The sequence below is a fragment of the Jaculus jaculus genome, chromosome 3 (assembly GCF_020740685.1).
Source record: "Jaculus jaculus isolate mJacJac1 chromosome 3, mJacJac1.mat.Y.cur, whole genome shotgun sequence".
Classification (NCBI taxonomy): domain Eukaryota; kingdom Metazoa; phylum Chordata; class Mammalia; order Rodentia; family Dipodidae; genus Jaculus; species Jaculus jaculus.
The window spans coordinates 168,560,499-168,588,473 of record NC_059104.1 but is presented as its reverse complement, the minus strand read 5'-3'; the positions used below and the strand labels follow the sequence as shown (position 1 = coordinate 168,588,473).

The 27,975-nt window shown below is 42.6% G+C and overlaps 2 protein-coding genes across 3 annotated transcripts in view; one reads left to right on the top strand and one right to left on the bottom strand.

The window, feature by feature from the left end:
* The window catches only part of Pgm2l1 (phosphoglucomutase 2 like 1), a 63,729-nt gene extending 44,148 nt beyond the window's left edge, over window positions 1-19,581 (bottom strand). For both annotated transcript variants that reach the window (XM_004656277.3, XM_045145506.1), the window contains exon 1: window positions 19,129-19,581. In XM_004656277.3, the coding sequence (XP_004656334.1) occupies window positions 19,129-19,239 (111 nt within the window). In that variant the 5' untranslated portion in view covers window positions 19,240-19,581. The remainder of the gene's footprint in view (window positions 1-19,128) is intronic.
* On the top strand, window positions 5,554-6,161 carry LOC123459351 (39S ribosomal protein L42, mitochondrial-like). Its single transcript, XM_045145507.1, has one exon. It carries the CDS (start codon window positions 5,671-5,673, stop codon window positions 6,097-6,099), a length of 429 nt encoding a protein of 142 aa, XP_045001442.1. The 5' UTR covers window positions 5,554-5,670; the 3' UTR covers window positions 6,100-6,161.
* Window positions 19,582-27,975: the final 8,394 nt, after the last annotated feature.

The following is a 27,975-nucleotide window of genomic DNA, read 5'->3' as shown; positions in this document are numbered from 1 at the left end:
GTGAGCTATGGAGACAAGAATTTAGGAAATTGCTGAGGAGATAGCTCAGCAGTTAAAGGTGCTTGCTTGCAAAGCCTGCTGGTCCTCCTTCTATTCCCAAACCACCTACATAAACCAGACAGAAAGAGGTGTAAGCACTTCGTGTTCATTTGCAGTGGCAAGAGACTCTAATGCATATGTGCACATGTGGAAGTGCACACACATGTAAAAATAAATAAAAACTGAAAAAAGAAAGTAAACAGAAAAAAATTAAAAACTTTAAGTATAATGTGTTGTGGCAATAAAAATTAGATATGCTGGTTGGGTGTGGTGGTGCACACCTTTAATCCCAGCACTTGGAAGGCGAGGTAGGAGAATTACCTTGAGTTCAAGGCCACCCTGAGACTACATAGTGAATTCCAGGTCACCCTGGGCTAGAATGAGACCCTACCTTAAAAAATATATATATAAAGATATGCTTAGTAACAACACTAAATGGGAAAAGTCATAAGCCCCCAATTTTTTTCTAGGTAAAGTATTTCTCAAGTATTTTGTAATTGTGGTAGAAAGCTGACTAAAAGAATGAACATTTAGGTTTCTTAAAATTTTCAATTTGCATGGGCTAGAGAGATGGCTTAGCGGTTAAGCGCTTGCCTGTGAAGCCTAAGGACCCTGGTTGGAGGCTCCATTCAACAGGACCCATGTTAGCCAGATGCACAAGGGGGCACACGCGTCCTTCTCTGTCTGTCACTTTCAAATAACTAAGTAAAAGTGAACTAAAAAAGTATATGTATTTACAAATTTTTTCAATTGCATTAAGTATTGAAATATTTTAGGTAGAAAAATGACATAAGATATTGCTGAAGATTCCACATACTTGGGCTGCAAGGCCACTGAGAAATCCTGCTGGAACTGAGCTGATAACCTCCTCCATGTAGAGCAGCTGACAGAAAGCTGGAAGAAGCCATTCTACATGTAGTTCAATGGGAGAAAGAGATACCATCAGTGAAGACACTCAACAGTGGACACTGCAAGCCTTATAACTGGCCAGCCAGGCCAAATGAGCCAACGGGTACAATAGTGGCAGGTCTGTCATGGTGGAAACCAACTGCCCCTCAACTGGACTGGAGGCCCGCTCCATTGGGGGAACACATCCCTGATACTGAAAACTTAAAACAGAAGCCGGGCGTGGTGGCACACGCCTTGAATCCCAGCACTCAGGAGGCAAAGGTAGGAGGATCGCTGTGAGTTCGAGGCCACCCTGAGACTACATAGTGAATTCCAGGTCAGCCTGAGCCAGAGTGAGACCCTGCCTCGAAAAACAAACTTAAAACAGGGGTAGTCATGAGCCCTAGGGGTATAACATCTGCTGATGTTTGGAAAAATGTATATACTATGCTTATCAAACTGCCCAGTAAGCACTTCTCTTAATATTTATACCCTTATATTAATGCTACTCTCACTTTGGGTAGAGAATCTTCTCTTTTCAGATGGCAGTGACCTTGGGATGACTCAGAAGGTATCATAGTGCTGGAAAGAAGTGTCTGGAGTACTGAGTAACATCTCGATCACACCTTCCAAGGCTCAGGGCCCAATGCGGAAGAGGTGACGGAAAGAATGTAAGAGCCAAAGGAAGGGTAGGACTCCTTACAACTTGTTTCCTCCAGACATAAAATGGCCTGAATATCCATGACCTCATAGTGCCTGACACTACCTACACAAGACCATCATAAGAGGAGGAAAAGATCATGGCATCAAAATAAAAGAGAGACTGATTGAGATGGGGAGGGGATATGATGGAGAATGGAATTTCAAAGGGGAAAGTGGGGGGAGGGAAGGTATTACCATGGTATATTTTTTATAATCATGGAAAATGTTAATAAAAATTGAGAAGAAGAAAAAAAGAAAAATGACATAAGAGCTGGAGAAATGGCTCAGCAGCTAAAGCACTTGCCTACAAAGCCAAAGGACCCACATAAGCCAGATGCACAAGGTGGTGCATTTATCTGGAGTTCATTTGCAGTGGCTTGAGGGCCTGGCATACCCATTATCTTTCTATCTGCCTCACTCTCTCTCTCTCTCTCTCAAATAAAATAAATAATTTTTTAAAGGAGGGCTGGAGAGATGGCTAGCAGTTAAGGCATTTGCCTGCAAAGCCAGAGGACACAGGTTCAATTCTCCAGGACCGACATAAGCCAGATGTAGAATGTGGCACATGCCCTGGCACATCCATTTTCTCTCTCTCCCTCTCTCTCAAATAGATAAATAAAAATATTTAAATAAAAATTTTTTAAATGACATGAGAAAATTTCTATAGGAGAAATACAAAACCACTTACATCAAATAGAATTTCTAACAAAGTTCTGGTTAGCGAAAAACTAAGCTGCATTTGTATCTGAGACAATATTTTGCATTTACAATATTAAGTCTTTGGGGTATTAAATATATTACCTTATCTTGAAAAACCAAAAAAAAAAAAAAAAAAGTATCACTCTAGCCCAGGCTGACCTGGAATTCACTCTGTAGTCTCAGGGTGGCCTCGAACTCACGGTGATCCTCCTACCTCTGCCTCCAAGTGCTGGGATTAAAGGCGTGCGCCACCATGCCCTGCTTTATATTACCATTTTTACATTTTGGTAAGATACAGTGCTGTGGTGGCTAACATATCAACTTGATAAGGTTTAAAATCCTCTAAGAGACAAGCCACTGCATGTGTCTGTGACGGAGTTTATAATAAAGGTTAACTGGGCTGGGCGTGGTGGTGCACGCCTTTAATCCCAGCACTTGGGAGGCAGAGGTAGGAGAATCGCCGAGAGTTCGAGGCCACCCTGAGACTACAGAGTGAATTCCAGGTCAGCCTGGGCTACAGTGAGAACCTACCTACCTCAAAAAAAAAAAAAAAAAAAAAAAAAAAAAAAAAAAAAGAGGTTAATGGAGATGAGAAGACTACCCCTGAATGTGGGTAGCTGAGGTCCTGGATTGGATAGAAAGCAGGTGAGGAGAGAGCACCAGCATTCACTCTCTCTGCTTCCTGACTACGGATGCAATGTGACAGCCACCTCATGTTGCCGCTCTCATGCTTCCTCCTGTGATGAACCACAACCTCAAGCTGTGACCCAAAGTAAACTCTTCCTTCCCTAAATTGCTTTCGTCAGCTCTTTTGTCACAGCAATGAGAATGAGAAAGTAATTAATACAAGTGCTAACTCCACTATTTAACAAAGAGACCCTATACGGGATTGGTAACAGTCGCTCACTCTGCATCTCCTTGCCTCTTTCCCTCCAGCATAAATCACCACTCCATTAACACCCAACACCAGAGGGCAGCAGCCCCACTCGATACTAATTAGCAGTAATGCAGACAGCAAGTGACTAATGAAAAAACACTCCTTTAGTAAAGTCTGCACTAAATTACTAGGCAACCTATAAATATAAATTAGGTAAAATAGTGACACAAGTCAAGTCATACTGTCTCTCCAAAAGGATAGTTGAAAAAATCTGATTACCACCCAGAAAGGACCATGAAAATCTGAGCCGGGTGGCATATAATATTTATATTTATATTTTTTGTCAATTCAATTTATTGCACAAGTAAAATCTAAAAGAAATGATATTAAATTCATTTTATTAGATTCTCCTGGTTCTATCTGAGTTATAAAATAAAAGAGCCGGGTGTGGTGGCACACACCTTTAATCCCAGCACTTGGGAGGCAGAGATAGGATGACTGTGAGTTCAAGGCCACCCTGAGACTCCATAATGAATTCCGGGTCAGCCTGAGCTAGAGTGAGACCCTCCCTCAAAAAAAAAAAAAAAAAAAAAAAGAGAAAGGGCTAATAATTCTAGATCAAAGATTACATCTAAATAAGCTTTCTATCTTTTTTGTATCATGTATGTGTGGTGTGCATGTATGTATGTAGGCAAACGTGTACGTACACTTGTGTGGACATGCTGGGTGCAGCTGTCAGTCTTTCTTCACCTTATTTTGAGGCAGGCTCTTTCACTGAACCTGCAGCTCACTGATTTGTCTACACTACTACCAGAAAGCCCCACAGACCTCCTGTTTGATTCCCCAGCCCTGGGGTTACAGGTGTGCACTGTGAACCCCGCTTTTACTTAGGCGCTGGGTATCTGCACCCAGGTCTTCATGCTTGTACTTCGAGCACTTTACTGACAGCCATCTTTTCTGTACCCCAGCTAGGTTTTCTAATGACCTTACAGAAAACCTGAAAGAGCTAAAATCCTTTTGGAAAGTGCCAAACAAAAGGCAAAGTTTAGGCTGGGCATGGTGTCACACGCCTTTAATCCCAGCACTTGGGAGGCAGAGGTGGGAGGATCAGTGAGCTCAAGGCCAGTCTGCCAACCTGAGACCACATAGTGAATTCCAGGTCAGCCTGGGCTAGAGTGAGACCCTACCTTGAGAAAAAAAGAAAGGCAAAGTTTGCCCTCCAATGACAAGTAGAAGTTGTCATTCTACCAATTTTGAAAAATGACAAGTAGAAAAAGAAAAGCCTTTCAAATATTAATTGCTTCCTTTTTAATTACACACACATATAAATTACTAATGGACTTTAGAACAGTTTTAGGCTTACAGACATTTGAGCAGACAGTGAGATATTCTTTCAAAATCTCTATTCCATATTTTTCTATTATTACTATTTTACATTTATGGCACATTAAATACAATTCATCTAATACCAATACATCATGATTAAAATACACAGACTTTTTTGGGGTTCATTCTTTGTGTTATAGACTTTGGTGGGTTTTGATCTATAAGCACATATATTCCATTATGATATCATACAGAATAATTTAGCTGCTCTAAAATTCCCATGTGTCCCACCTATCTATCCTTCCTTTCTATTTTAATTTCCCAGTAAATTCTGATTTTTTGTTCTCTATGGTTTTGTTTTCTCATATCTCCTTTCAGTAAGCAATCTGTGCAAGTCTTTACATGGCATTACAGCCCCTTTCTTTCTTTTCCTTTTCTTTTTTTTTTTTTCCAAGGTAGGGTCTCACTCTAGCTCAGCCTGACCTGGAATTCACTATATAGTCTCAGGGTGGCCTTGAATTTACGGCAATCCTCCTACCTCTGCCTCCCAAGTGCTGGGATTAAAGGCGTGCTCTGCATGCCCAGCTTTTTCAAGTATACTTTTAATTTGAAAACCTAAAGGAAGAAAGACTCATGATAATAGACTTAAACACTGGCTTTCTTTCCTCCTGAGAACTTATTACAGTAGCAACATAAATGGACTAAACCCACATTAGGAAAAGAACTGGAGGAAGGGCATGTACAAAAGAATGGATGGAGGCTGGAGAAATGGCTTAGCAGTTAAGGAGCTTGCCTGTAAAGCCAAAGGACCTAGGTTCAATTTTCCCAGGACCCACGTGAGCCAGATGCACAAGGTGGAACATGCATCTGGAGTTCATTTGCAGCAGCTAGAGGCCCTGGTGCACCTATCCTCTCCCTCCCTCTCTCTCTCTCTCAAACAAATTTTTTTAATTGAAAAATTTTTTTAAAGAATGGACAAAATTTCGGCAGCCGCGGAGGACCAGGATTGAGGCAAGATGGCTGGTCCGCTGTGAATAGCTGTCAAGGAATGAAATTTGGTGTGCCTAGAAGCAGATCTTAAAGGCACCTTCTCTTCAAAACATCTTTTCCCATTTCACCTGATAGGATTTCAATACACCATGGCGGCTGCAACAGTAAAACGGGTGCTATCAAACAGAACTATCTTGAAGCATTTATTTCCAATTCAAAGTAAAAGTGGAACTTATGTTTGTCATAAATCTACATATTCTTCACTTCCAGATGACTATAACTGCAAAGTAGAGCTCGCCTTGACCTCTGATGGCAGAACCATAGTGTGCTATCACCCTTCTGTGGACATTCCATATGAACATACAAAACCTATCCCTCGACCAGATCCTGTGCATAATCATGAAGAAACACATGACCAAGTGCTAAAAACCAAATTAGAAGTCAAAAGTGAACCCCTTGAGCAAGGACCCATGATAGAGCAACTTAGCAAAGTGTTCTTCACTACGAAGCATCACTGGTATCCTCGGGGACAGTATCACAGACGTCGTAAGAAACTGAATCCTCCAAAAGACAGATGATGGATATGAGGTTCTCAAGAGAATCAAGGCACAGTTATCTTTGTGTCTCTTTTGGTAATTGAGGAAATGTGGTCTGATGCACTCAGTATACCATGTAGTAAAAGAATAGAGTATGTCTTGAAAATTAAAAAAAAAAAAAAAAAAGAATGGATAAAACTTCTACAAATATTTTGAAGGCAGGAAGTAACATGAAAAAAAAAAGCAAAAAAAAAAAAAATCTGGGCGTGGTGGCACATACCTTTAATCCCAGTACTCAGGAGGCAGAGGTAGGAGGATTGCCATGAGTTCAAGGCCACCCTGAGACTACATAGTGAATTCCAGGTCAGCCTGGGCTAGAGTGAGACCCTACCTTGAAAAACCAAAAAAAAAAAAAAAAAAAAAAAAGAAAAGAAAAAAAGGAAGTAACATAAAACACAATAACTCAAAATCCAAAATCAGTATATATCCTCTGCATTTTGTTGTACAATCAAAATTAAATCCTATCTTCAGGCTGGAAAATGGCTCAGCAGTTAAGGCACTTACCTGCAAAGCCTAATGACCCCAGTTCAATTTTCTAGTACCCATTTTAAGGCCAGATGCACAACGTGGCACATGTATCTGGAGCTCATCTGCAGTGGCTAGAGGCCTTTGTGTGCCCACTCTCACTAGTTCTCTCTTTGCTCTGTCTCTCTACTTGCAAATAAAGTTTTAAAAGATTTTTTAAATCCTTATTTTCAACATAGATGAACACTGAGAACATTCAGCTAACTGAAGTAAGCCAGCAACAAACAACGTATGATTCTATTTACATAAAGTACCCAGAGTAATTAAATTTGTAGAAACAGGAAGAAGGATCCAGGAATGAAGGAAATGGGTTGTTTAAATGGGTATAGAGTCTCAGTTTGGAAAGATAAAAAAATCCTGGAGCTCTGTTACACAATAGTGTGAATATTTTTTTTAAACACTAATGAACTATTCACCTAAAAATGATCAAGGGACAAGGGAACCAGAAGGATGCACCTGGCCACTCGACTCCACAAAGGTTCTGGATGTAGATGGTGTCAAATCCCTGGGAGACCCAAGAGTCATGAAAACAACAAGGAGAGAGGGCTGTGTGCCACCGTGAGGCAGAGCTGGGCACCGGGGCTGCTTGCCAGGGCTAAACACCATTCTAGGTCATCTGTCTGGGAAGGATCAAACCAGCAGAAGATGGCAAGGAAAATGAGAACCAAATTCCATCAGTAAGACAAGAAGACAGGGGTTTGGAAAGATGGTTCAGAGGTTAAGGCACTTGCCTGCAAAGCCTAAGGAGCCAGGTTTGATTCGCCAGTACCCACGTAAAGGTAGATGCACAAGGTGGTGCATGCATCTGGAGTTTCTTTACAATGGCCGGAGGCCTTGGCATACCTATTATTTCTTTCTCTGTACCTCTTTCTCAAATAAATAAGCAAATAAATTAATAAAGCCAACTGCCTACTCCAAGACACGCTAAGTCTATATTTTCCAGGGTCCAGGAGAAATTGCAGAGGAAGTGACAACATGAATACTGCTCTTACTGCTAACATGACAACCAGCTCCTGGGCCAATCAAAGATACAGTGATTAATCAAAACCTATCAAAACAGAAACACAGAGGCCACAGAGAACTCAATACTAAATTAGACTGCCATTGGGCCTGCTATGGCTCAGGAACATTGCAGAAGTGGGGCTGGAAACACTGTAAGAACCATATGGTGGGTAAGGACATCCTGAAGTAACCCCCGCCCTGACCACTACCCCGCAGGACTGACTGAGGCCTTCATGACCCAATGGTGAATACCATTTACCCTGCTGAGGAGGGCCTCTAGGGTAACAGGGGCTGGGAAAAGGGGATAAAGAAGTACATAACCTGTATGATTTATATAAAATAAAAAATTAACTTAAAAAGATCACAAGAAGAGAAAGCACAGTGCTTAGTACTGGAGCAGTCATCTCTCACATCCACCAGGGCTCAGGGAACACCGCAGAGGTAGTCATGGAAAGCAATCCAGTGCTGTTCTCACTGCTGGCCTCGCACTACAGAGATGGTGGTAGGCACTCAGGAGACTCAAAACTCATCAGAGTAGAAGATAAGAGACTGTCCAGAGCTCAACACTAAATAAAGAGACTCCTATCACACCTTCCAAGGCTCAAGAAACACTGAGGAAGAGCCAAGCATCATGACGCATGCTTCTAATCCCAGCACTTGAAAAGCAGAGGTAAAGGAACCACTGTGAGTTTGAAGCCACCTTGAAACTACATAGTGAATTCCAGCACAGCCTGGGCCAGAGTAAGACCCTACCTCGGAAAAAAAAAAAAAAAAAAAAAAGTAAGAGCCACAGGGTACATGGGCATGTGGTTAACAATATCCCCTCAAAATTAGGTGTAGTGGCACACGCCTTTAATCCCTGAACAGGTAGGAGGATTGCTATGAGTTCAAGGCCATTCTGAGACTGCACAGTGAACTCCAGGTCAGCCTGGGCTAGATGGAGCCAGACTCTGCCTCGAAAAACAAAACAAACAAAAAACAATATCCCCTCAAGACCAGCAAGGTTCTGAGTCCATCAACATGTTTTCATGAAGGATGGAGGTGGTCAAAAGGAAAGAAACGAGACAACAAAACAGAGGAAGGGCTACCTTAAAAAGAGGAAGGTCCTTAGGAGATGGGTGAGGGGAAAACAAGAGATAAAGGGTTAGGAACACAATCAAATTACTATATGTTCATATATTAAAGTGCTCACTTAAAAAATGACCAAGATGGGGCTGGAGAGATGGCTTAGCGGTTAAGCGCCTGCCTGTGAAGCCTAAGGACCCCGGTTCAAGGCTCGGTTCCCCAGGTCCCACGTTAGCCAGATGCACAAGGGTGCGCAAGTGTCTGGAGTTCGTTTGCAGAGGCTGGAAGCCCTGGCGCGCCCATTCTCTCTCTCTCCCTCTATCTGTCTTTCTCTCTGTGTCTGTTGCTCTCAAATAAATAAATTTAAAAAAAAATTTTTTAAATATAAAAAAAAAATGACCAAGATGGAGGATTGGGCATGGTGGCACATACCACTAGTCCCAGCACTTGGGAGTCAGAGGTAGGAGAATCACCATGAGTTTGAGGCCAGCCTGGGACTACATAGTGAATTCCAAATCAGCAATGGGCTAGAGCAAAACTCTACCTTGAAAAACAAAACAAAATAAAACAAAACAAAAAGACCCAAATGGGAGACAAATAAATATAAATAACCAAAATAGCACGTTTTATTATGCATTTCCCAACACAAATGAAAGCATGAGTTTTGAGTTTTATCTTTTGGTTGTTCATGAAAATAGAAAATAATGGAATTACCAGGTGAAGATGGTCCAAATATTGTTCACTTTGGACTCTAGTAGTGGGCTTAGATTAAGTTTCCTTCTTTTACACTTTGAGTCATCTGAAGAGCAGAGATCACAGAGATTTCCTTTCTTAAACTGGATCAGTTAATTATTCAAAATCATGCTGTTTTAATTTGCTTTAGCTTTGGCCAATAGCTTACTTTTTTTAGGCTTTTTTCTTATTTTAAACTCAGGACCTCATGCATGCTAGTCCTATTCCCTTTCCTTCCCTCCCTTCCTTCCTTCGACTCACCCACCCTGCCTCTTTCCCTGGTTTCCTTTCTTCATGGGTAACTGCTTGTTTTTCTTCCTTTTTAAAAATGTCATTGACAGAAATAACATGCAATGCTCACCATATCATTACCATCTTTCAGCAAGTTTTTTTATTTTTTACTATTTATAACAAACATTGCATTCTTTTTTTGTTTGGTTGGTTTTTCTTTTTTTTTTTTTCCAAACATATTTCATTTATTTATTTATTTGAGACAGAGAAAGGCAGAGAGAGAAATAGGCACACCAGGGCCTCCAGCCATTGCAAATAAACACCAGATGCATGTGCCCCCTTGTGCATCAGGGTCCTGGAGAATCAAACCGGGATCCTTTGGCTTTGCAGGCAAATGCCCAACCACTAAGCCATCTCTCCAGCCCATCATTGCATTCTTTATCGGTGACTTTTTTTTGTTTTTTTTTTCAAGGCAGGGTCTAACGCTAGCCCAGGCTGACCTGGAATTCATTATGTAGTCTCAGGGTGGCCTCAAATTCACAGCAATCCTCCTACCTCTGCCTCCCAAGTACTGGGATTAAAGGTGTGCACCAGCACGCCCGGCTCGGTGACATATTTTTGGAAGCACACTGTAGATCTAGCACACAACTTCTCAAGGAGGGTTTCTTTACACTGAACTCCTGAGATAGTTTTTCCATGTCAAACCTCTCTCATATCTCCTACTGCTTTTTGCTGTTTCAACTATTATTTTATTTTATTTTTAGGTAGGGTCTCACTCTAGCTCAGGCTGACCTGGAATTCACTCTTCAGTCTCAGGGTAGCCTCGACCTCATGGCAATCCTCCTACCTCTGCCTCCTGAGTGCTGAGATTAAAAGCGTGTGCCACCATGCCCAGCTGATGTCATTATTTTTTACCATACTATTATGCAGGGGTTCTGTGGATTTTATTACCACAAATAACAGTTAAATTTTCAAATGAATAACTAAAGGATTGATAATATGAAACCTCAGAAAGTCCTGTAGTTTGGATAAATGGTTTGCTATATGAAAGTGTTGAAGGCTTAGTTCTCTGTGTGGAGGTAGTGAGGTAGTAAAACCTTTGAGAGATGCCGGATGGATGGATGGATGGATGGATGGATGGATGGATGGATGGATGGCCAGACAGACAGACAGACAGACAGATGGGAGGGAGGGAAGGACAGAAGGAAGGAAGGAAGATCTATATAGATATAGACAGATACAGAGGTAGGGAAGGAGAGAAAGCATGGACGGGAAGAGAAAAGAAGAGAAAGAGGACATTTTAAGAGTAAATTCAGCTCTCCGGCTTCCTATCTCATTGTGCAATCCCTCTCACATATGGTCCTGCTACGTCATCAGCCGTAGGCTCTAACTAAAGACCAGACAAACGGAATTACCTGGCCTTGTACTTCCAATCTCCAAAAGTGTGTGCTTATTAAATAACCCTCTTCCTTATAATATACAATTACCCGATCTGAGGTATTTGCTACAGCAACGTTAAGATGGACTAATAAAGCAGGCATAGAGAATAGTCAGTGAGCTCCTAGTTTTCATAGCATAGGCATTTATTTGACAGGAAGTAACTTCTAAAGCTTTAAAATGTACTTTAGAAAGAGTAACACTAGCATGTTATTCCATCTATTGATGGTAATTATAAAAATAAGTAATAACCTGGGTGCGGTGGCTTACACCTGTAACAGCACGCTCAGAAGGCTGAGGAAAGAGGATCGTCATGAGATCTAGGCCAGTCTGTGTTACAGAATGAGCTCCAGGCCAACTGGGGCCACAGTGAGACCCTGCCTTAAAGCAAACAAAGCCTCATAAACCCACTATTAAAAAGATGGCTTCTACGGGCAAAAGAGAAAGAAGACGCAATTAGGAGCATTACTTTCCCCCACAGCCCCTCTGTACTACCCTTTAAAAATCATAAGCATGTCAATTAAAATTACAGAAGTTGAGGGAAAAATATAAGAAATTTATTTCAGGGCTAGAGAGATGGCTTAGTGATTAAGGTGCTCACCTGCGAAGCCAAAGGACCTCAGTTTGATTCCCCAGGTCCCACATAGGCCAGATGCACAGGTGGTGCATGCATCTGGAGTACATTTGCAGTGGCTAGAGGCCCTGGTGTGCCCATTTTTTCTCTCTCTCTTTCTGTCTGTCTCCTCCTGTGTATCTTTCTCAAATAAATAAAAATGAAGTATTAAAAAAAGAAATTTATTTCAGAAGGGAGATGGCTTAGTGGTTAAGACGCCTGCCTGCAAAGCCTAAGGCCCTGGATTCAATTCCCTGGTACCCACATAAGCCAAATGCACAAGGAGGCACATGTGTCTGGAGTTAGTTTGCAGTGGCTGGAGGCCCTGGTGTGCCCATTCTATATCTGCCTCTTCCTCTCTCTCAAATAAATAAATACACAAATAAAATACTTTTTAAAAAATTAACTCTAAAAAGAAAAAAATAAGATACTCATTCATATGTACTATCTTGGAAAAAGGGAGATATGGTTGCCAGGGAGACCAAAGCAACTGTTGAAGAGCAAATTCAGTTCTTTTAGAAAAAAATCCATGACAATTTATTTTTCAAAATATTACATCTTACTCTAGATTTACAAAAATCTGTAAAATGATTTTTTATTATTTTTTTTAAATTTATTTTTTATTTATTTGAGAGCGACAGGCACAGAGAAAGATAGATAGAGGGAGAGAGAGAGAATGGGCGCGCCAGGGCTTCCAGCCTCTGCAAACGAACTCCAGACGCGTGCGCCCCCTTGTGCATCTGGCTAACGTGGGACCTGGGGAACCAAGCCTCGAACCGGGGTCCTTAGGCTTCACAGGCAAGCGCTTAACCGCTAAGCCATCTCTCCAGCCCTGTAAAATGATTTTTAATGAGTTCCCTAAAGCTTGGCTTATGTCTTCAACATCTACTAAATATTTGATTTTCAGAGTCTACTACACTGATTAAAAAAAAAACAACTAGGGCAATAGTCATATGACTTGGGCTGGAGAGATGGCTTAGTGGTTAAGCGCTTGCCTGTGAAGCTGAAGGACCCCCGTTCGAGGCTCAATTCCCCAGGACCCACGTTAGCCAGATGCATAAGGGGGAGCATGCATCTGGAGTTCGTTTGCAGTGGCTGGAAGCCCTGGTGCGCCCATTCTCTCCCTCTTTCTGTCTGTAGCTCCCATATAAATAAAATAAACAAAAAAAATTTTTTAAAAGTCATGACTTATAGTCTCAAATGGCCTACTGAAAAGCAGTATGTCCTTAAGTAAATAATTTTCTTTTTCCAGCCTAAGACTCTTCTTTTAAAAAAACATTTTATAGCCAGGCATGGTGGCACACGCTTTTGATCCCAGCACTTGGAGGGCAGAGGTGGGAGGATTGCCATGAATTTGAGGCCACCCTTAGACTACATAATGAATTCCAGGTTGGCCTGGGCTAGAGCAAGACCCTACCTCGAGAAACAAACAAAAAAAAAAGTATATATTTTATTTATGTATTAGAAAGCGAGACAGTGAGAGAGAGAATGGGCATGCCAGGGTCTCTGGCCACTGAAAACGAACTCCAAGATGCATGTGCTACTTTGTGCATCCGGCTTACATGGGTCCTGGGGAATCAAACCTGGGTCCTTTGGCTTTGCAGGTAAGTGCCTTAACTGCTAAGTCATCTCCCCAGCCCCTGAGATTCTTCATTTGTAAAAATGGAGAAAATTACTTTATACATGCCTCTTATGCCAGGTTGCTGTGAACATTAACGTAGTGCACTATACAATGGTTGAAATTCTACCAAAATAAATTCAAGGAATAAGTACTACTATTTTTGAAAATTAATAAAACTATACATAATATTCTGTACTTTTCACTAAATGCTAATCTAAGTATTACCAAAATGTGTAAAAATGTTACATTAACTAGCTCCATAAGAAATATTGAGCTAGACAGCAGATTCATGCACTTGTCCAGGTTATACGAATGGATGACCTCCACAAATGACCTTGGGCGGCTACAACAAAATTGGGTTAGGCTGCATTTGTGGAGGTGCTTCCTGGGTATATTTTCCATGGCATAATAACATAAAAGGGAATTTATTCACAACCTTTCTGTTCTGGGTGTCACTTTGCTTGGAAATGTTCTACTGTTAATATGTTTTTAAAAAAAAAATCACTGGCTTTGGTTGAAGTCTTTTATTTCCATTTTCAGGTCTTTTACAAGCCTGAACAGTTATCAGCTGTACTGAGGTCAGAGGGCTCACTTACTATTTCCTGGGCAGCTGTGTCCCAGTCCTCTCCTTATCCACCCCACCCAGGCTTCTCCAGTGTTTAATATCTTAGATATGTGACTGCTTTCAGAGAGTTAAGATTCACAAAGGAACAGACTCAAAAGGCCGTTGGCATGCTGACAAAGCTCCTAGGCCAGCATGGCTGGTGTGTAACTAGACTGTGCGTGAAAGCCTGGAGGACCATCTCAACCCACTGACTTACTGGGTTCTAGTGATAGCACAGTGCCCACAGAGGTGGGCGCATTTACTTGTAGATGCTTAGGTTAAATATCTGACTCCCTGTGACTGGGTTTTATGATCACCAAAAATCTGATTCTTTGATTCTCCCTTTGGTCCATCTATAAACTGCCCTGCCTAGAAACAAATTCACTTGGCTATTTTTCTGTGCCATAAGTAAAATAGCTTTCTTAAATCAGCCATCACTTTCTGTGTCCTTGAGCAGAGTGGGTCTGTTCTGAGACAAGGTAGGCTGACATAAAGAGATACCCATGGCTACTACATGGAGTGCCCCAGACTACCAAGATAAATCTCACTTCTCTTTTTGATTGTTGTTGTTTGTTTGTTGGTTGGTTTTTTGAAGCATGGTCTCAGTCTAACCTAGACTGACCTGAAACTCACTCTTTAAGTCCAGGCTGCCCTGAGCTCACAGTGATCCTCCTATCTCAGCCTCCTCAGTGTTGGCATTATAGGCATGGGCTACCATGCTCAGCTTCATCTTTATTTATTTATTTTTATTGGGGAGGGGCAGAATGGGAGTGCCAGGGCCTTCCTGAAAATGAACTCTAGACACATGCGCCACCTTGGTCATCTAGCTGATGTGGGTCCTGGGGAATCAAACGTAGGTTCTTTTGCTTTGCAGGCAAGCCCTTACCCACTGAGCCATGTCTCTAGCCCAGCTTCATCTTTAAAACAGGGTCTCATGCTGTAGCCCTGGATAGCCTAGAACTTCAACTGATCCTCCTGTCTCAGTCTCCCAAGTGCTGGGGTTATAGGTTTGAGCACCACACCAAGCCCACTTTCTGGCAGTATTTTCTTTTCTTTTCTTTCCTTTTTTTTTTTTTTTAAATGAGGGTGGGGAGAGAGAATTAGTTTGCCAGGGCCTCTAGCCACTGCATTCAAACTCCAGATGCATGTGCCACCTTGTGCGCATTGTGATCTTGCGCACTTGCATCACCTTGTGCATCTGGCTTATGTGGATCTGGAGAGTGAGTCAAACATGGGTCCTTAGGCTTCTCAGGCAAGCACCTGAACCACTAAGCCATCTCTTCAGCCCAAGTATTTTCTTTTTAACATTTTCATACACTTATTTTTTTCAAGGCCACTAAAGCCATACTAAATCCAAAGATTTTTCTAAGCTACTAGAGAAACAAATGTTTTAACTACACACATTAAAATTTGCATATTGCTTCCTTTTCCACACCAGGAAATCTGAATTTTAACTAACTGTGAAAATTCAACACAATTTACTTTTCATGAAGAGTTTTCAATATACCACACCAAGACTGAACTGAGTAATTTTGTTGACTACAGCACACAGCAAAATACCCTGAGATCAATTTATAACTCATTACATGCTTCATCAGAGTCATTAAAACCCAGCAACAGTTGAAAGGTTCCTTAACTGGTATTAATCAGGATATAAGCTCAGATTCCCTAAAAGTCTACATGTGCTGTCAGTGTGCAATGGAACAAGTGCTGTAAGTCTGATTATATCTCATTTTTGTATTCTAAATATCAGTGATCTAGGCCTTAGCCTAGCTTACTCAAGTATCCATCTACAGAAAATAACCTTTGCTTCCCAGATAAAAAAGTATTCTATCCCATTACAGAGGAGATCAATGAAGACATTGCTTTTATTAATTAATTAATAAAACTGCTTTAATCTATCCTCTGTGAAAGGCATTTGTTTGTTTGCTCCCTGTGTTTTATTTCGGAGCCTTGGTTTTATCTTCCCTTCCATGTATTCTGAATGCCTGACCTGCATCTACTTCATCTTTCTGTCTCACACAGGTGTCCAGACAGTGCAAGGGACTTGAAATATAGCATTTCTTTCTACATGCATCCCATCTTCTCAGTCTTCTTTGACAGTTCCACTCCACATAAAACTCTCACTTTCAAACTCCCGTAGGAACCGACTGCCCATCTCCCCTTTTATTGCCACTGTAACTATGGTAGCATTATTTTCCATATGTATTTTACAGCCTTTTAAAAATATTTTGGGCGGGCTGGAGAGATGGCTTAGCGGTTAAGCGCTTGCCTGTGAAGCCTAAGGACCCCGGTTCAAGGCTTGGTTCCCCAGGTCCCACGTTAGCCAGATGCACAAGGGGGCGCACGCGTCTGGAGTTCGTTTGCAGAGGCTGGAAGCCCCGGCGTGCCCATTCTCTCTCCCTCTATCTGTCTTTCTCTCTGTGTCTGTTGTTCTCAAATAAATAAATTAAAAATTAAGAAAAAATATTTGGGGGGCTGGAGAAATGGCTTAGCGGTTAGGAGCTTGCCTGTGAAGTCTAAGGACCCCAGTCTGAGGCTTGATACCCCAGGACCCACGTAAGCCAGATGCACAAGGGGGCACATGCATCTGGAGTTTGTTTGCAGTGGCTGGAGGCCCTGGTGTGCCCATTCTCTCTCTCTCTGCCTCTTTCTCTGTCTATCACTCTCAAATAAAAAAAAAAATAAATTAAAAACTATTTTGGACCCAGGCATGGTGGCGCATGCCTTTAATCCTGGCACTTGGGAGGTAGAGGTAGGAGGATCAACGCGAGTTTGAGGCCACCCTAGGACTACATAGTTAATTCCAGGTCAGCCTGGGCCAGAGACCCTATGTCAAATAAAAAAAAAAAAAAAACAAAAAACAAAAATATTTTGGAATATGTCAGCAGTATCTATGTGTAGCATGAACAATTAATAAATGTTAATTTATTTAACCTATCTATTAAAAAAAAAAATCAAAGCTGGGTGTGGTGGCACATGCTCTTAATCCCAGCAGTTGGGAGACAGAGGTAGGAGGATCACTGTGAGTTCGAGGCCATCCTGAGACTACATAGCAAATTCCAGATCAGCCTGGGCTAGAGTGAGTGAGACCCTACCTCGAAAACCCAAAAAACAAAAAAACAAACAAACAAAAAAAAACCCACAGAAAACATTCATTAAGGGGCTGGAGAGATATCTTAGTGGTTAAGGTATATGCCTGTGAAACCTAAGGACCCAGGTTTGATTCTCCAGGTCCCACAAAAGCCAGATGCACATGGTAGTGCATGTGCCTGGAGTTCATTTGCAGTGGCTGTAGGAACTGGTGCACTCTATCTCTCTCCCTCTCTCTGTCTCAAATAAATAAAATATTTAAAATTAAAAAAAATTCATTAAGAAACATATATTCAGGGCTGGAGAGATGGCTTAGGTGTTTAGGCGCTTGCCTTCGAACCCTAAGGACCCAGGTTTGATTCTCCAGGTCCCACGTGGCCAGATGCACAAGGTGGCACATGCGTCTGGAGTTCATTTGCAGTGGCTAGAAACCCTGGCATGCCCATTCTCTCACTCCCTCTCTCTCACAAATTAAAAAGAGAGAGAGTTAGGAAGGAAGGAAGATATATTAAAAGCTAACACTGAAAGGGGACAGAAAGTGTTACTAAGGTGGGCTACAGACAAGCAGCATTGGGGCAACCTGGAAGGCTCATTCTGAGGACATCATTCAACCCTCCCTCCCAGATGTCTGATCAAAGTCTTTTTAATCTTCTCAGATGATTTTTAAATACATTTAGGTTTGGGAAATACTAGTTTAGACTAGAAAAATAATTAGAATATTCAAGATGCATTTGACCTATTAGCACCAAATACCTCATTGTAATGGTTTATTTGTTAGCCTTTCTTATCTTTTAACCGGCTTACTGCAGACAGGAACTCCTATCTTTCTCACCACTATTATTTCCTGACCCTAAGGGCCTAAGAACACTCAGTACTCAAGTGTTTTGTCTTGTTTTCCTTTTGAATGTAATTCAGTTTGACAGAACAAATTGAAAATAAAACTGTTTCAGAAAGCTAATTTAAACCGGGTGTGGTGGCGCATGCCTTTAATCTCAGCACTCAGGAGGCAGAGGTAGGAGGATCACTGTGAGTTTGAGGCCACCTGAGACTAGAGAGTGAATTCCAGGTCAGCCTAGGGTTAGAATGAGACCCTACCTCGAAGAACCAAAAACAACAACAACAAAAACCTAATTTAGGAATTTCTTTTGTATAACATAAATTCACATACAAATCCCTTAATTGTGTATTGTTTCAAATGTTCCACCTTCTCTCCTCCAAGGAATTCACTGGGTGCACCTGACAAAGCAAAAGCTTGGATTATCATCTTGTCATCAGGTGGAATTTCCACGGGCCTCCGTTACAATTGAGATAGATGTATTTTAATTCTGGCTTTCACAAATCCATCCCATATGACTGCACTAGGAGACGGAGAGAAAAGGGGAGGACTTTGAAACGCAAAAGCAATTCTGTACTGGGAATATCATATGCAACCTATAAAACACGATGTTTTGAACAGGCTATTTCCAAAACACAAAAATAAAAAGCTGTCAGCAAGGGACAGAAAGAAAGAAGGAAAGGAAAGAAAGAGTCAAGAGAACCCTTGTCTTTTTCGAGCAAAAGACGATACTAGAAAATACCTGGAAGTCACCTGCGACTACCTAGCGACCGAAGGATTAGCAGCAAGGCAGATAGCGGTTAGAGTCGTCGTCGGAAGGGAGCCAGAAAGCACGTTCAGGTTTGCAAAGAAGGAAGTACAGGGAGAAAGGGGAAAGGAAATAGCCCCGGGGTGGAGAATAATTTAGGATGATTAGGGTGATGATGATTTTTTTTTTTTTTTTTTTGAGAATGAGATGGAATGCATTGGGAGGGAGGAGGGTGAGAGGACAAGAAAAGGGTCTCCATTGAGAGGACTGCAGATGTCCTGGCCCAGCCCACCCGTCCCTAAGGAGGCTTCCCAGGCACAAGGGAGGGTGGCAACACCCGGCTTCGCTGGTCCTGCGGTGACCCATGCCGCCTCCCCTGAAGCCTGCAGAGACCTGGGTGGGCACCGGAAAGGGCGGACTGTGTGAGGAGGGTGTGCGGGAAGAGGGAGCGGATGGATGCCGGTGGTGCTAGGGGGTGGAGGCGGGGAGGTGATCAGGTACCCACCTTGTCCCACCGGAGCCACTGGCCGATGGCCGTATCCAGCTGAGGGTCCCCAGTACGGCAGGGGGCGTGGAGCAAGTTGGAGTTCAGATCGCCCTCTGCGTTTTCAGCCATGGTAGACAGATGGGTGTGCGGATCTGAGTGAAGGAGGCCGGCCAAGACACCGAGTCCGGAGGGAGGGAGGAAGGGGGATCTGGGTGCGCTCACCAGGGTCCGGGCGCCCCCTCCTCACTGCAGGGCATCCGAGACCGACCGCGCGAGGACGTGAGCGCCAGCTCCAGCCACAGCTTCAGTGACCCAAGAGAGAGGGTGGGAACGCAACCGGCAGCACCCCGCCAGCCCCCCCCGGGAGCAGATCAGGTCCGGTGTCCGCGGGAACGGACCGAGGCGGGCAGGCTGGCGGGCAGGGAACGAACAACAACAGTCCCAGATGTCTGGGTCGCAGCCGTCGCCGCCCTCGCCGGCCGCCTCAGGCCCCGCCCCCAGCCCGCCCCGGCCAATCAGAGTCGTCCTGGCCGAAAGCGCGAGCCCGGGAGCGCGCGGCCGACGCTGCCGTTTACTATCAGCCGAGAAAAAAAAAAAAAAAAAAGAGCCTCACAGCAGTTTGGATTTTGTGAAATGTCTTTCTGCAGGCGTGTTTTCGCTTGTCACCGTCCCCAAACTCCCACGGGTCTCTTCTGCCCGCCCACCCACACCCGGTGTCACAGGCGCCACAGGGAAGCGCGCTTCCATGCTCGCGCCGAGTCTCCCGGCCCCGCGCGCAGGCCCCACCCACTCCGCCTCGGAGGCGCGGGCTGCCCGCGCGAGGCCTCACGGGAGTTGTAGTTCGAGCCTTGTTCCCCGAGCGCACCCGGCACGGGGGAGACTACTCCCAACAGCCTTGTTCTCTCCCTTTCCTCAGAGGCAAAAAGCAGCTTCCTACTGACAAGCCTTAGTAAGGCAGCGCGTTATGTTAAATAAGGAACGAAGTATGGAACAGCTCCTATCCGTTCAGTTCCTGACAGTGCACGAATCACATTCTGATGCTTCAGCCATGCGGTGAGGCAGGTGGTGGACTCCATTCCGATTTTGCACACACAATGAAGGTTTCTCGACAAGGTAATGCCATGAATGGGTGAAGTGAGAGTACCAACCTCCTCAGTTATCCTCAGCTAGCAGTTCTTTTTTTTTTTTTTTTTCTTTCTTTGCTTGCTGCGACAGTGGAGTAGGAAGTAGGGAGAACGAGATGTCTGGAAAATAGGTAGGGATGCTGTTTGTGAAGAGGTGGGAATGGGTCACCATGTAACCGTGCATGTACGAGCATCCTAAGACGCACAGAGCGAAACCAGTGGCAATGCAGAGCAAAAGGAAATTGACTCTCCAAAATGCAGAGTCATTGCTTCTCATCGTAGCCACCCTTCTTGTACAGGACGCTTACTTTTCAAGTCACATGACTTGGGGTCTGGGAGATGCTGAGTTCTGTTGGTCACTCAGTGGCTCCCCAGTTTCGTCGTGTGGCCTTCTTAGAATAGCTTTTTTTAAAACCAACTATCTTACAACTCTCAGTTGTTTTTTCAATAAGGAGTGTATAATATTTATAGCATGGCAGAATAGTAACCGAATAAATTTTTTTACAATGTTTTAATAACAAATTTAGGGGCTGGAGAGATGGCTTTAGCGGTTAAGACGCTTGCTTGCAAAACGAAAGGACAGAGCTTAGCTGAGAGATGAGTTAGAGGTTTAAGCGCTTGCTTGAAAAACCAAAGGACCCAAGTTTGATTCCCCGGTACCCACTGGAATCAAACCTGCGGTAAAAACCAGATGCATGCACAAGGTGGTGCAAGCGTCTGGAGTTCGTTTGCACTGGCTAGAGGCTCTGGCACACCCATTCTCTCCCTCCCTCTTTCTCTCAAATCAATAATGACAGATTCAAAGCACTTCTTTCAATTATCATTTGCCATAATCAAATCCAAACTACTAAGGTACAAACAGATTGTAGTGCCAATTTTTTAAACATAATGTGCTGTAGTTGGGAGATCCAGTTTTCAGGGGGCTAGAAACATGGCTCAGCCAATAAGGCACTTGTGTGCAAAGCCTAACAACCTGGGTTACATTTCCCAGTAACCATGTAAAGCCAGCTGGACAAGGTGGTGTATACATCTGGAGTTCATCTGCAGTGGCTGGAAGCCCTGACACGCCCATTCTTTCCGCCTGTCTCTATCTCTCTCTGCTTGCAAATAAATAAATAAAAATATTTTTAAAGCTATTTAATCTGGTACCCCACAAGACCCTACTTCAAAAAAAAAAGGTGGAGAGTAACTGAGGCAGACACTTCATGTCAACCTCCACATTCATGTAGGCATATGTGCACTCACACACATATGAACACACACACATATACCACACACATACCTATGCAAACAAATGAATTAATATTTCTTATATTTTATTTATTTGAGAGAGAATGAGAGTAGGCATGCCAAAGCCTCCTGCTTCTGCAAGTGAACTCCAGACACATGCACCACTTTGTGTGTCTGGCTTTATGTGGGTACTAAGGAATTGAACCCAGGTTGCCAGGCTTTGCAAGCAAGCACCTTCAACTACTGAGCAGTCTCTCCAGCCTCAATAAATACTTATTTAGTTTGTAAGCAGAGAGCTATAGAAAAAGAGAGAAAGAGCAAGAGTGGGTTGCCAGGACCTCTAGCCACTGCAAACAAACTCCAGATGCATGTGCCACTTTGTGCATCTGACTTTACATGAATACTGGAGAATCAAACTCATGTCATTAGGCTCTGCAGGCAAGTGCCTTAACTGCTGAGCCATCTCTCCAGCCCCATCAATAAATATTTTTATTTAATTAAATTATTTATTTGAGAAAGAGAGAGGGGAGAAGAGGCAGATAGAGAGAGAGAATGGGCACACCAGGGCTTCTAGCTGCTGCAAACAAACTCCAGATGCATGTGCCACTTTGTGCATCTGGCTTACATGGGAACTGAGGAATTGAACCTGGGTCCTTAGGCATTGCAGGCAAGCGCCTTAACCTCAAAGCCATCTCTCTAACCCTTTTTTAAAATTTTATTTATTTATTTAAATATTTTTAAAGGTGGATTGTACTTAAGGAATAACACCCAAAGTTGTCTTTTGGTCATGTGTGTCACCTGTACACACACACACACACACACACACATACACACATGATACTAAATTGGGGGACTAGCAGTGTAGCTTAGTGGTAGAATACTTACTTGGTACACATGAGTCCCTAGATTTGATAACACTGACACAAAAAATATGAATGAAAGTCATTAAGTTTTTGGCTTTATGTGATACTGGAAAGAATAGAAAGAGCCTATGCCTCAAATCCATCAAGATTCTGCTGGTATCTGCATGATCTAGGACCATGCTGGTTGCTAAAATATTGGAAGCCTGTCAGCTTTCTCCTTACATACTAGTCATAAACAATAACCAGGAAACTTGGTTTAAGCTATGACCGCTAAATCTTCCATCTAGGTTTACCACATAGCAATCCTCTCCAAAACCTTGCCAATTCCTTGAAACACTTTCACCCAGTTATAGCGTAAGGATGCTTTCTATCACCTTCCTACATTAGAACATGAGAACTTGAGGGAATCTACCCTTCTGTTCCATGATCATCCTGAAAACACCAATATTTCCTTGTTGATCACTAGGATACTTGTCTGGGGCTCGGGAGATGGCTCAGCAGGTAAGAGCACTTGCTATGCAAGTATGGGGGCCTGAGTTTGGTCCCTAACTCCCATAAAATAAAAAAAAAAAAAGCTGGACACGGCTACATGTCTGTAGCCTCAACACTGAGAGGGACAGAGACAGAAGGATTGTTGGGGCTTCCACGATAGCCAGTCTACCCGAAAAACAGGAAGCTCTGGGTTCAATGAGAGACTCTGTCTCAGAGAAAAAAGATGGAAGAGCGATAGAGGAGGACACACACATACACATGCCACACACGCACATATATATTACACTACACATATTACACACGCATGAAAAAGATACTTGTCTTAAACCTTAGTTCGCCCTGTGTTAAGAGAGGAAGATGTGCGTAACCTCTTATGATGCAAGGAGACACAACAATAACAAAAAGTTATCTATTATGTATAAGAAAGAATGATGCCGACACAACCAGGGTTATTGGAAAGCAAGGTGAAGAACCCAGGGTGCAAAATGCAAAGAGGCCCTTTCAGATGTGAGGAAGTGTAGGGTGGATTCCTGAGAGTGAACGCCTCATTATATTTTCAGTATCTATATTTAGGTATTGTTCACATACACTACAACTTAGTAATATTTTTGTATTTTGCCTACATATGTGTGTGTTGTGAGCATATGTGTATTCGTGGTTATATGTGTGGGGGTGCCCATGCACATGTATGCACTAGCATGTGGAATATAGAGGCTGACGTCAAGTGTCTTCCTCAATCATGTCCCCCTTTAGGTCTGTGAAACAGGTTCTCTCACTGAACCCAGAGCTCATCGATTTAGCTAGACAAGCTAGCCAGCAAGGTCTGGAGATCCTCCTGTCTCCTCCTCCCCACCGCTGGAATTACAGTCACATGCCACCACAGCTGGCTTTTACATGGGTTCTGAGGATCTGAACTCAGATACTCATGCTTATGAGGCAAACACATTACTGACTGAGCTTGATGGAAGGTTTTTTTTGTTTGTTTGTTTGTTTGTTTTTCGAGGTAGGGTCTCACTCTGGCCCAGGCTGACCTGGAATTAACTACGTAATCTCAGGACAGCCTTGAACTCACGGTGATCCTCCTACCTCCGCCTCCCGAGTGCTGGGATTAAAGGTGTGCGCCACCACACCTGGCTTGATGGAAGGTTATTATTATTATTATTTTATTTTATTTTATTTATAAGAGAAAGAGGCAGGGAGACAGAGAGAGAATGAATGGGTACTCCAGGGCCTCAAGCCACTGCAAACAAACTCCAGATGCATGTGCTACCTTGTGCATCTGGCTTTCTTGGGTACTGGGGAATTGAACCTGGGGCCTTAGGCTTTTCAGGCAAGCACCTTAACTGGTAAGCCATCTGTTGCAGTCCGGTTCGCATTGCTGGTAGAAATCACCCAACCAACAGCAGCTTCTGGGAAAAAGAGATTTATTTTGGCTTACAGGCTCAAGGGGAAGCTCCACGATGGCAGGGGAAAACGATGGCATGAGCAGAGGGTGGACATCACCCCCTGGCCAACATAAGGTGAACCTAGCAACAGGAGAGTGTGCCAAACACTGGCATGGGGAAACTGGCTATAAAGCTCATAAGCCCGCCCCCAACAATACACTCCCTTCAGGAGGCATTAATTCCCAAATATCCATCAGCTGGGAACCTAGCATTCAGAACACCTAAGTTTATGGGGGATACCTGAATCAAACCACCACATCATCTCTCCAGCCTGATGTTAGTTTTTAGTTTCAAAGATACCGTATTTTTCACTGTGCAAAATTTTAATGAATACATGATTCTTTTACTTGACATCAATTGTGAGTTGGCTTTTAAACAATTCATCATACACCAGCTGACATGATCTCTCCATTCCACTAGAATGACTCTGCCAGTAGGGAACAGGTCCTGTTCTATTCAAATTTGTGCCTCAGGCCAGGCATGGTGGTGCACACCTTTAATCCCAGCACTCGGGAGGCAGAAGTAGGAGGATTGCTGTGAGTTCAAGGCCACCCTGAAACTACATAGTGAATTCCAGGTCAGCCTAGGCTAGAGCGAGACCCTACCTCCAAAATAAAAAAATAAATAAACATAAATCAAATTTGTACCTTGGTATATTCCATACAGCAATGTGGAAAATGACTCCATTTGCTAATACAGCATTACCATATTTGTCATGCAAATCAGGTGTCTGTGTCTGGTGGCCCTGCCATTGTTTGTTAAATGCTTCAGACTTGAAGATGACTTAGTGCTTGTTTTGGCCAAGGAGGCGTTGTGGAGCTGAAGGTGAAACTGTGGCAACTATAGCTGCTGCTTCTGTGTAAATCCACCCTGGTACCTTTGCCCTGAGTCATGAATGTTTTGGAGCATGGATTTTTCAGTTTTGATAAAGTCCAGGTTGACTCATTTTTCTTTTTGTTGCTCATACTTTTATGTCATATCAAAAGATCCTTTACTTGCCGAGCATGGTGGCGCATGCCTTTAATCCCAGCACACGGGAGGCAGAGGTAGGAGGATCGTCGTGAGTTCGAGGCCACCCTGAGACTACATAGTGAATTCCAGGTCAGTCTGGGCCACAGTGAGACCCTACCTTGAAAAACAAAACAAAACAAAAACAAAAGACAAAAAAGCAAACAACAACAAAAAGATTCTTTACCAAATTCCAGGTCTTGGAGATTTACGCTGTTTACTTCTGATACTTTAATGCTTTAAGCTCTTTCATTTAGATACTTACTTGATGTGTTTAAATTCCTTTTTTTTTTTCAAAGAGTCAGGAAAGTTATTGTGAAATTTGGCATTTAATTTTTTTAACTATTTAATTAATTTATTTACTTGATGGAAAGAGGCATGGAGACAAAGGGAGAATGGTCATGCTAGGGCCTCCAGTCTCTGCAAATGAACTTCAGACGCATGCACCACCATCTGCATCTGGGTTACGTGGGTTCTGGGGAGTGGAACTGGGTCCTTAGGCTTCTCAGACAAGCACCTTCACTGCTAAGCCATGTCTCCAGCCACCTCCGGCAAATTTTTTTTTTTTTTTTTTTTTTTTTTTTTTGCTAGAAATTGCATTGAATCTGCTGATTGCTTTTTATAGGATAGCCATTTTCACAATATTTTCCCTCCAATCCATGAGCATGGGCTGTCTTTTTGTCTTCTGGTATCTTTTTCAATTTCTCTTTTCATTATAGAAATCATTTACTTCCTTGGTTAGCTTTTTCCCTAGGTATTTAAAAAAATTTTTTTTTGTTTAGTTTTATTTATTTATTTGAGAGCGAGAGAGAGAGAGAGAAAGAGAGAGAGAATGGGCGTGCCAGGGCCTCCAGCCACTGCAAATGAACTCCAGACGCATGTGCCCCCTTGTGCATCTGGCTAACGTGGGTCCTGGGGAATCATGCCTCGAACCAGGGTCATTAGGCTTCACAGGCAAGCGTTTAACCGCTAAGCCATCTCTCCAGCCTAGGTATTTTTGAGGCAATTATGAATGGGTTTACTTCTCTGATTTCTTCCTTGGCTTCTTTGTTACTGGGTATGTTTGAAAACTATTGATTTATGTATGTTAGTCTGTGTGTTAACTTTGTTGAAAGTGTTCATCAGTTCCAAAAGTTTTCTGGTGGTGTTTTTAATGTTTCTTATGTATAAAATTATATCACTTGCAAATTGGGTATGGTGGCTTCTTTCTTATTTGTATCCCTTTGATTTGCTTCTCTTTTCTTATTACTGTAGCAAAGACTTCTGGCTCTATGTTAAACAAGAGTGGGGAAAGTGGACAGCTTGGTCTTGATCCTAATTTTAGTGGAAAAGCTGTGAGTTTTTTATGTTTAGTATAATGGTGGCATAGATAGTCTTTATTGTGTTAAGATATGTTCCTTCTATTCACAGTTTCTTCAGGACTTTTATCATGAAATGATTATGAAAGGATGCTGGATTTCATCAAAAGCCTTTTCTATTAAAAAATATTTTATTCATGGGCTGGAGAGGTAGCTTAAAGTTAAGGCATTTGCCTGCAAAGCCAAAGGATCCCAGTTTGACTCTCCAGGACCCACATAATGCACAAGGGGGCGCATGCATCTGGAGTTCATTTGCAGTGACTGGGGGCCCTGGCACACCCATTCCTTCTTTCTCTCTCTCTCAAATAAATAAATAAAAATATTTAAAATATATTTTATTATTTATTTGCAAGGAGAGATAGAATGAATGAGTCAGAGGTAGGTGGATCACCATGAGTTCGAGGCCATCCTGAGACTACGTAGTGAATTCCAGGTCAGGCTGCGCTAGAATGAAACCCTACCTTGAAAAAAAGAGAGAGAGAGAGAATGAATGAATGAATCTGGGCATGCCAGGACCTCTTGTCACTGCAAACGAATTCTAGACACATGCACCACTTTGTGTACCTGGCTTTACATGGGTACTAGGGAATTGAACCCAGGCCATCAGACTTTGCATGCAAGAGCCTTTAATCTCTCAGCCATCTTTCCAGCCCCCAAAAGCCTTTTCTTGAGATGATCATGTGATATTTGTCCTTGCATTTATTTATATAATGAATTTCACTTTTTGCTTTGCATATGTTTTATGATCCCTGGCTCTTTAATGTCAACTTTATCATGATGAATCATCTTTTTTAATGTTTTATTTATTTATTCATTTTGAGAGTGAGAGAAAGAGTCAGAGAAAGAGAGAATGGGTGCACCAGAACCTCTAGCCACTGCAAATGAGCTCCAGATGTGTGTGCCACCACGTGCATCTAGCTTACATGGGTACTGGGGAATTGAACCTGGGTCCTTAGGCTTCACAGGTAAATGCCTTAACCGCTAAGCAATCTTTCCAGTCCATGAATCATCTTTTTGATGTGTTCTTGAATTTGGTTTGCAAGTGTTTTGTTGAGAATATTTGCATCTATATTCCTTAGGGAGGTTAGCCTATGGTTTTTTTTTTTTGTTTGTTTTTTTTTTTTGCCTATCTGTCCACTTTATTTTTTTTTATATTTTGGTTTTTCAAGATTGGCTTTCAAGCCCAGGCTGACCTGGAATTCACTATGTAGTCCCTGGGTGGCCTCAAACTCACAGCAATCCGCCTAACTCTGCCTTCTGAGTGCTGGAATCAAAGGTGTGCACCACCATACCCAGCTTCTATCTACTTTTTTTTTTTTATGAGGATAATGCTGAATTCGTAGAG